This window comes from Bombus impatiens, unplaced genomic scaffold, assembly GCF_000188095.3.
Source record: "Bombus impatiens unplaced genomic scaffold, BIMP_2.2 scf_0091, whole genome shotgun sequence".
Lineage (NCBI taxonomy): Eukaryota > Metazoa > Arthropoda > Insecta > Hymenoptera > Apidae > Bombus > Bombus impatiens.
The window spans coordinates 700,624-710,288 of record NT_176510.1 but is presented as its reverse complement, the minus strand read 5'-3'; the positions used below and the strand labels follow the sequence as shown (position 1 = coordinate 710,288).

At 44.7% G+C, this 9,665-nt stretch overlaps 1 protein-coding gene across 1 annotated transcript in view; it reads right to left on the bottom strand.

Annotated features, from left to right (window-relative positions):
- Nucleotides 1-9,543, bottom strand: part of LOC100745203 — a 13,962-nt gene extending 4,419 nt beyond the window's left edge. Inside the window, exons 1-11 of the mRNA XM_033318391.1 lie at nt 7,721-9,543; nt 2,963-3,057; nt 2,749-2,878; nt 2,432-2,535; nt 2,116-2,293; nt 1,484-1,727; nt 1,223-1,397; nt 1,026-1,152; nt 775-948; nt 570-652; nt 133-171 (exon numbers count right to left, since the gene is read on the bottom strand). Of these exons, the coding sequence (XP_033174282.1) occupies nt 150-171; nt 570-652; nt 775-948; nt 1,026-1,152; nt 1,223-1,397; nt 1,484-1,727; nt 2,116-2,293; nt 2,432-2,535; nt 2,749-2,878; nt 2,963-3,057; nt 7,721-9,397 (3,009 nt within the window). The 5' untranslated portion in view covers nt 9,398-9,543 and the 3' untranslated portion in view covers nt 133-149. The remainder of the gene's footprint in view (nt 1-132; nt 172-569; nt 653-774; nt 949-1,025; nt 1,153-1,222; nt 1,398-1,483; nt 1,728-2,115; nt 2,294-2,431; nt 2,536-2,748; nt 2,879-2,962; nt 3,058-7,720) is intronic.
- Between the last annotated feature and the right edge of the window lie 122 nt (nt 9,544-9,665).

Sequence of the window (9,665 nt, the reverse complement as noted above, 5' to 3'; positions counted from 1 at the left end):
AAAAAAAAAAAAAAAAAAAAAAAAATAAGAAAGAAATGAAATAAGCGGTTAGCCGACTCTCTAATTAATACATTATGCATACACGAAGGTCGTGCATCACTAGATCATGCAGTTTTTGTTTTGTTTACTTACTGAGCTGCAGATGATGGTTACATTTCATCATCACACAGCCTGCAACAAACGCATAGAGCGCACTATGGTCATTACGGTCACAGTACAAAATGAAATTGTTAGATCCCGCAGCAGGGCATACTGTCTATTTAACGACAACGCATGCCACAATTCGAAAGCTATGACTTTCGTTTCATAGCTTGATATGATAAGCAAGAACTTTCTATGAAACGTCTATTGTACTGCACGCTAGTGTTCGATATTTCTTAATGTTTTAAACGATTCTTTATACGAATCCCTGACTGATTTCATTTTAATGAATACTAATCGCTATTAATAATATCGATGAGTTATATGCTTGATGACGTTAATAGATGATAGTAAAAATATTCACGTATCGATTATATGACATAGACGAACCGTGTGTGTAATGTAAGTCGCGCGAAATCAATACTTACATTTGCTCATTCTGTTCGTTACCGCTCTCTTCGGTGACCAACAGTTCATACTCCTCTGCCGCGAATCGGTCCCAATCCGACAGCTGTTGCGAATGAAACAAAAGAAAACATAACGATAACAGATATCAGCGAGGTACTCATAACAACGAGTGTTTCCTGGTAAATTTCATTTTATTTGCATTTAATAATTTCAAGAGCTTTTTACCTCGTGACCATCGGGGTCATGCTCCCTAGCAGATGCAAAGGGATCTCTCTGCTCGTGATCCAGGTACTTCTCGAGGTTGAAGAACGTGTCGAAGAAGATTGAGGTCATCTTGCACTTCTTCAAGTCGCTTAGAGATATCTTTCCCGGCGTCGCTGGTTTGATCATGTCCAACATCTACCAACCAAAAAATTATTAACTTAAAATTATAAACAATGACGTACTACATAATGACGTAATTTTCACTTACTAACCTGACAAAGGCAATCCTCAAAAGGTAACGTTTCCAGTCCAATCGCTTCCATACGATGCAATTGTTCTTCATAAAAATATTCCAGCTCGTACATTGACAAATATCCATCGCCATCGAGATCCATGCATCTATCGATCATCCGAAATGAAATATCTATTGTTCGTACAACGCATCTAGCTTAAACATTACACGTTATACCTGAACCAATATTCAATAGCAGTCGGATGGTTTTTGTCCTCCTCGCTTAACAAGAACCACACGAATTCCGTGTAACTCATTTTATCCTGGGGTTGTTGAACGCCGTTTCCGCTTTTCACGCCACCCCTGGTCACTGCACCGCTGAATATTCTCGCGATCATACGCTTCGAAAGAGCTGTAATACGATCCAACCAAAAATAAGAGAATTCCCTAGCAACGAAACTTACAAAGGATGTTTTTTCTGGAAGAATTTTTCCTCACCGTGATCATTATGCTTTGTGAGATCCGTTTTGTCGATGAAGAGATCGTGATCTCGATCAAGTTCCCAGAATTTGCAGTAGATCACATAGAAATGCTCATAGCTGAAGTAGGCAGTCACTTGATTGATATCCTCCTCGTGTTCGAGGATCGCTATCACCGACAAAAGGTTGCTTCTTCGCAGTTCGGCGACGGAAATTCTTCCGCTCCAGCTTCGATTCACACAATAGAATATCCTGGCGATCACCTGACGTCAAGAATCGTGAAAATCATCAAACAAGATATAAATATAAATTTGTCGCCTTAACTACATCCTAGGTATTGAACGTATAAATACGACGTGCAAATACAGAAGCCGGTTAAATAGAAAAAAAATCTGAAAGATTCCATTTAAGTGGCTGATGTGAAATCGAGTAAAAAAACAGCGCAACGTTCGCTCGTTAAAATGATTTTCCAATGACCAGAAGCGCGCGTGATAATTGCTCGAGGCGAGCACGATCATCTTGAATAATTCAAGACGATCCACGTTGCGTAAACTACGGTCCATCTTCCGTGGAATCTTTTTTTTCTTCTCCCTCTATCTTTGCCTGCATTGAGAGAAATATCCAGCAAATATTTATCGCGCGAATACGAACCGTGTGTACGTAGCGTGAATGGAACTCAGTAGCTTCTTTGAGGAAAGTTAAACCGGGATGAGTCTCGACTACGTCTTGTACCAATGGGATCAAATCCTCTGGTAGTATATTGTTCCTCTGGCCCCGGGTTGTGATTCGGATAAACTTGCTTGCCGCGTCATGGTAGGTGTTCGACAGTCTATAAATAATCAATCCCACGACATTCATTAAACTTACCGAATTAGAGAACAATTCTTTCGAATTAAAGCGCTCGAATATCTCGATTCATTTTTCAGATGTGTTTATTGACTTTTATAAGCTGTATGTTATAGCATACTCTTTCCAAAACTCGAGGAACGCGTTCATCTCAACGTAGCCGGTCTGATCTCCTCCGGCGGCAAGGAAAAGCGGCACCTTCCAATAGAGCGGCAAGTCGCATGCCTGCAAGACAAATCATAGCCTTTGTATGCAGCTGTTCTAACCACGGAACGTTAGAGTTACGGCTTTCCCACGTGAAATCGCTGCCCACGTGAGAGAATACGCGAATGGTCAAGATCAAATCTCGACTCGAATCTCTGTATTAAACCGAAGAACGAGTAAACGAGGAAGAACGTTATCCTTGCGACTTTTAACAAGTTTCAACGGTCGTTTTACCTTGGTGATAGCGTGAAATTGGGCTCGAGATGCACGATGACCAGGAAGAGTTTGGAAAGCAGCGGTGATCCTCGCGATAGTTGCCTCTACTTGCGACAACGGCAGAGGTTTCCCTCCGGGAAAGTAAAATCTGCAATAGAAATTTCGTTTTCGTTATCCTTAATCGAATAGTTCAACGGTTATTGTATCGCATACGGTTTGGATCAACGTTTACCGTGGTATGTGAACGTTTCTGTTCGCTTTCACGTGCCTCTGGAGTGTCGTGTGCGGTGGCAAGCTCTTTTGCTGTGTCTTGTCTTTCGCGTACGTCTAGAACCAACAAGCATCGTTCCGACCAGACTGATTGGGACCGTGAAAAGTAGCAAAATCGCAGCCTACGTTCGTCTATATATATTCGCTTAGTATACGATCGATCGTTATTTGAACATGGTTACGATTTTGCACCGTGTATTTAGTGATATTATTCGCAACGAACCCGTAATTAGAATTACTCAACTCTGCTGCGTTCTTCGAATTACATTTTCTACGGTTAGAAAATTTCTTAAGTCGGAGCCGAATAATTTTGCATCGTGTGCTGAAGTTTCTTTCGTTCCATAAAACATGAAAATTCAAGAATCGCAGCAGGGTTAATCTCGTAATGCAGCATAAAGTTCTCGAAACATGTTGGAGAAGCTAAATTGGCTTTATTTCCTCCAGTTAATTTCCTTCGTTACATAACTTGGTTTATGTCGCGTGTTACAAACAAAGGACACGGCAAGCCACGATCCTGATCTCATTATATTGTTCGAGCTTCCGGTTACGTTGGATCGATGCGGTTCTCCAAGGTGTCTAATCGATCGTCGTCGACGAGTCGGAATAATTCTATGCTTCTTCGAAAGCGCCGTTCCGAGGCGAAGGTATCGGCGTACCAAGGACACGACATCCTGTTACGCGACGCCAAGGATCCGAAGAATGCAAAGAGGCCGGCCAACGCGGCTAATGCATCGCCTCGCCCATGTGACTATGGTTACATCACGAGTCTCCTCCTATATACGCTGTTGTTTCCAACATCACGGTCAAGAGACGACAGGATCTTTCGGTTCATCGCATGTTAGGTGTCGATCGTTAAACACTGTACATCCTTTCCTTTGCTTCATTTCAAATATTTGCTTTTTTTCCAAGAAAGAACGGGAAGAATGGAGATTTTACAAAGTTTGCTCAACGAAGGTATCGAAGATAAGAGATGTCAATGATCGCCAGAAATAGTGGCAAGGCTAACGACAGCAGCGGTAATAATAGACGCGAGAAAAAAATACTGCGAGTAATAAAAATAGCGGTAGAGCTTCTTCGATGGAATCCGTTTAAGGAAGATCAATAATGCACGCCCGTTCCACCAGGCGAATATAAGGCAACGTCCGCTCGAGTGACCGAACGATAATCAACGATAGTCCCAGATCGAACGTATCGAGGGGATAAGACTCGGGGAATCTAACTTGGAATGAAAATAGACCTAACGTAAGAGTTGCTATTCACGAGCGAAAGTTAACAAGTGAGAAAGCAACGAAATTGGAATATAAAGCAGATATAGTATAGATAGTTATAGTATAAACAACGAATCGATAGTTATCGATAACCGAAGACGCGAATCGTTGTGAAATCCTGGAACAGACCGGGTCCACGTCCCATGACATTGGGGCAGATTAGGCAAAACGACTGGTACAATTATCGCAGTCTCATGTTTGGCACGGTTCGCTGTCTGACACACGGGATACCGTCAATCAGCGTTCCAATTGACATAGCGAATTCGGCTACGCCTCCCGATCGAATCCTCGCTCTGCCAACCGGCCAAGGACCACTCGTTTCGATACCGAATACTTGACCTTCACCGTTCGACCGATGCTGCGGTATTTACATTCGATTTTGTTGCCCATCGGTGCTTTAATTCATGGAAGAGGAGGATGCCGAGTTCGTAAACATATTTTAAATTAATTGGACCGCGGCTCTGACGATGAAAGAGAGTGGCAGTTTCATCGAGGTCCTGATTCAATCAGATATTCTTGCGAGGATCGTACAGAAAGTTGAAGAGAACTGCGCAGAGAAATGCGCCAGCCAGGGAACCTAATTCGTTGATTGGATTCATCGAGAGCTCTATCCTTAAGAGGGGAATAGTTTGTTCTACCATTTTAACCTTCTAAATGTGCGAATTTGAATATCTAAAGTTCGATATTAAACTTAAGTATTCGAATCTGCATGGTTGCAATTATATGTTCGAGTTTAAACGTAAAACCTGTACGTCGTTAAAGATATTTCATATCGAAACGTTTCCTTCCTGGTTCCCATTATCCTAACGAGTATCGTTTGTAGTTGGTCACAGTGAACTTTCCTGGCTTGAGAGTCCGCTTTTCAGCCATAAGCGGTGATAGAGTCAGCCACGCTCGATTCCAAGGCGACAGACGACGGCCTTTTAAAATCTAGCACGGTATCCAATATGGAGCGGCTACAATGAGTCAGTCAGTCGTCGCAAATATTCGCCGGCGAGAACGATTTCTCGCCGTTAACCCCAAGGGCGCTCGAAACTTTTTCCTATTTTCCTTTGACCGTCGTGCCACCGATCTCACGTCGCCGCTACCCGAGTCTTCACGTTTTTCCATATCGGGCTACATACACACCGGTGATACAACGCGGCGTCACCGATCGCACGTCCTTTCCAATGGGAATTTTAATTACCCGATACCTGGAACCTTACCTAGCCGCGTGATCGCCTTAAGCCGTTCTTCTATCGTTAAATTAATTCCAGCTGGCAATTTCAGCGAAATTACCAATTCCAGTAATCCTATCGTGCGTCGTGACCAACTATATTCTATCGAGTTGTCATTCGTTTCTATATAATAGCCTTGCGAATCATGGACCACCCTGCACGATAAATAACACCAACGTAACGTCATGGGTATTATTTAGCCAAGAGTACAAGACGATAAGCGGTCGAGAGCTGTCCGTTTCCACTTATGGCCATGGTGGTCCGCTTTATTCCTCTTCTCGAGGTCGAATAACATTAATCGTAACGAAAACCGAGCAGTGACTCAGCGGCTCGGCGATCAAACAAACGAGAGACACGCGTCGATTAAATTAATCGAGCCCTCTTCTCTGATATCACGATGAACTGCGTCTTTTAAACTCCATCGACGTATCTTTCTTTTTATTCTTCGTCCTGTTTATGAGTCGTCTTAAACGGTTAATAGCCACGAAAACTGGCGACGAAAACATCGGCTACCACATGGAAAGAGAGACTTCGTTCAAGCATAAGAAAATACATCTGGCATTGAGCAGAGGCAACAAACACCATTGACTTCTGGATACGTCCACCAACTTCCATGTTACTTTTTTTTAAACATAACAAATTTTCTTCGAGTCTCCTTTATATCCATCGACGGTGCAACGCGAGGGAATTGCTGCGGCCTCTCTGCTACACATTGCATCCATAAATATCCACGTGTTTCTCGTTTACTTCACACGCACGCTGGAATCCGTGGAATCTTGTTGTTCCCATTGTTACTTTGTGCTGTTTATTACAACGATATCGAGAATTTGCTATCAATTTTCTCGAATCAGCTCGATAATGATCTCGAATTAATTGTAAAAGTCGTAGGCGGAATTGGCAGGAATTTCTCTGACCAAAATCTAGTTTGATCTCAAAGCACATTGAAAAGGTAATAACCGTCTAATAACAATGTCGTAGCCGAGCCCTCGTGCCACGTGCATTGTCTGATCATTCAGCAACGCCATATTGGAGAACCGTGGTTTATCACATGGTGGGTAACTCACGATTAACTCGCTCCTTAACTACCCGAAGAAGATTCGCTGATCAAGCTTAATAGCCTCCGTGATTCTCGATAGATCGTACCAAATAAAGGAAAAAAATTTGGAAAGAGGCGCGTGGTTGGAGTTTGTTTGAAGTGATTATAAGGTTACGGAGATCGGTGGATGCACTCGAAACAAGTATACCCATGTTCGACTAGGAAAAGCCAGGGCAATAACGGTTTTTGGCAGGCGAATCGTGCCAGGTATATTTCTCCTCTTCCTGGCTATGATCCAGAGCCACTTTGAAACTCGCGAGAATGTTTCTTTCTTAATCGTTCGATCGATTTAAACTTGTGTTTCTTATTATCGTTCGATAGTATATCTTCTAAGAACAACATTGAAATATTCATAGATTCACGTAAAGATTAATTTTAGAAGAATCAGCTAGGTAACCAAATTTTTTGAGAAAACAGGTATTTTAACATAGTTCAAAGACGATGACAAATGGTCTTCGACATTCCAATACTCTTCGTAGCCTCGATACATAATTTTGAAGGTGCTCCAATTTAATAACATCGTTCATATCGTTCCAAAAAGGAGAGATCAAAGGCAGCTAGGCGAGTTCGATAACAAAGATGAGAAGTAGCATCGGACGATGTTCGAGAAGAAAGACTCGAGGCATGCAGAAACGACCTCTACGCGAAGAGATCTTGAACTCGTTTCGAGACAAAAGTGCAGGAGTCGACCGGTCGAACATCCTCCCAGAGAAGGAGGAATTTGGACGGCGACCAAAACGCCCGATATAAGCCACCCAGAGCGGCGAGAACGCGCGAGGGAAGACACGTCTTTCCGATCGGCATGGACTCGAGGTTTTCGAGGCACAGACTCATCCCGTCGAATTAGACGCTGCTTCCAGGAAAACGTGGCTTGTCTTGCACGATTTTCTTTATGCATCCACGTTCGTTGCACAACCTACTGAAATTTTCGACCGGCTGAGATCTTCGCTCGACTCGATAAACCTCTTCGAAATTTTCCGCCTCTACACCGTATCCCTGGCACGAAATTCAATCCTCTCGATAGTTTCCCAACTTCGTCAATTCATTTTTCCAATTATCGTCGCGTTAATGAATCTTCGATAAACAAACTAAAAAGTAAAAGAGAAAGGATAATCGTGGATCGATGAACGTCGACTTACCTGAGCCTTGTTTTGAACATCGTGCCCAGTTCTCCAAGTGTTGATAGCCGGTTGCCGTGGCCCCCGTTTGTCAAGCAACAGCTCGCTCGGACACTTCTCGAAGATCAAAACGCGTTCCGCGACGGATCCTCTGGTCAAAAACGGTCTAATAGGATTGTTTCCGGTGCCAGTCGCGGCAGCAGCTCTTATATGCTGCTTCTGTTGCGTGGTCAATTCCGGATGGGGCACTTGTTCGATTCTTGGCCTAGGAGAATTGATTCTAGGACCCCATCTAGACGTAACAGGATCCTTCTCGTCTTTGTTAGCTTCCTTGTCCTTTTGTATCTCCGTTTCGAACTTGGACCTCGTGGTCGACACCAGCTGCTCCGTAGAATTGAAATTGTTGTTTGTTTTCTGCTCCTCCAGCCTCTGTTGAGTCGGAGGATTTTGCTGAGCCGCTCTGTATCTGACTTTTGCGTAATCCACCATTGACATGTTTGACAAATCATCCTTGCTTAGAGATTTCGTATCCGATGTGGCACTGGCGTTGCTACCAGGCGTCGGAGATGCGGCACTGTTCACTACTGCGCCAGAAGTGGTCACCAGACCGCTTGCGTGATGATTGTGACCGATAATTATCGGTTTAACAGGCTCCACCTTCGGCTTCTCCCTCTTTATCGCCGGTTTCTGGCGAGTCAGAGGTACCGTTCGTTCTACGGGCTCCTCCGTGATCACCGAGCCCGTTTTCAGGGCATTTATCAGTCTTTCCTCCTCACGAGCGACCTCGTCAAGGTAAACGCTCGAATTAGAACCACTATTTCTTTTCTCCTCCTTACTTGTCAACGATTTAACTTCCTGCTGAGGCGATCTGGAAGGATCTGTCACTCTTTTACTTTCGTTTAATTTGTTCTTTAAGGGCCACGTAGTCAGTCCTGAATTCGTCGAAGGATCATCTAGATTAGAGGCGGTGGGAGAGGTGATTACCGTACTCGTCGGCCTCTTCTGCTGGACGATCTTCGACGGCGTTATGTCCGCCGGAAAAGTGGTCTCTATGGTTTCTAGAAACACTTCCCGGTGGTGAGCACCGGGAATCTTTGTGGATACCTGGGGCTTCACTATCTGCGACGGTTTGTTCGCGAAAGGGGACGTCGGAGACAACAAAACAGTTCCCTGTTTCGGTTTCACTTGACTACCAACGTTGCTGTTCTTCAAAGGAGAAGTCTGCGGTTGTTGTTGCTGCTGCATCGAGTTCTTCTCGAACTTCTCCAACGCGAATTGTATCGACGAGGGCAGAGTCTTCGACGGCGATCTCTGCCTCGACGCAGCTAACCTAGCCTTGTCCTCCACTACGAAATTGTTCACCAGCTTCTCCAAGTTCCCGTTATCGAGATTCGGCGTTTGACTCAATATATCCACGGTGGCAGAGCTAGAGCTCGTAGGAGTAACTTTCCCCGTACTACTCGGGCTATTGGACGCGGAAGTCGGCGTAAGTGCAGTTCCAAATTTGTCCGCGGCCGTAGCATTACTGTGGCAATTCAGTATCTCTGTAGGAGCTAGTCCTCGACTCTTCCATGTCTGATAGATCGCCTCCGCGTGATCGCTGATCTGCTTGGCGATCGCCGCAATATCCTCGTCACCGGACGTCGACGTTTCTGTCGGAAACTTCTGACGCAGATCGTGCTTCGCGGTGGCTGCCATGCTTGAACAGCGTTCGTGCTGTGTCTGTCGCTGCTGACGCAGCTGGGGATGGTGCTCGAGCAAGAAGCTCGCGGCGCGTCTGCTTAACTCGGTCGAGTGGTCCAAGACGAGCTCGGCGAGTCGTGGATCGGTCTCGAGGGGGACTACGTTCACTGGGATCGCGTAGCCAAAGTGAATCGCCTGACAGTCTACCTGTTCGTGGCCGGTTCGAGACTCGTTCACCAAACAGGCGTTTAGATCGGGACAGTGGACGGCCCGACTGGGCCGC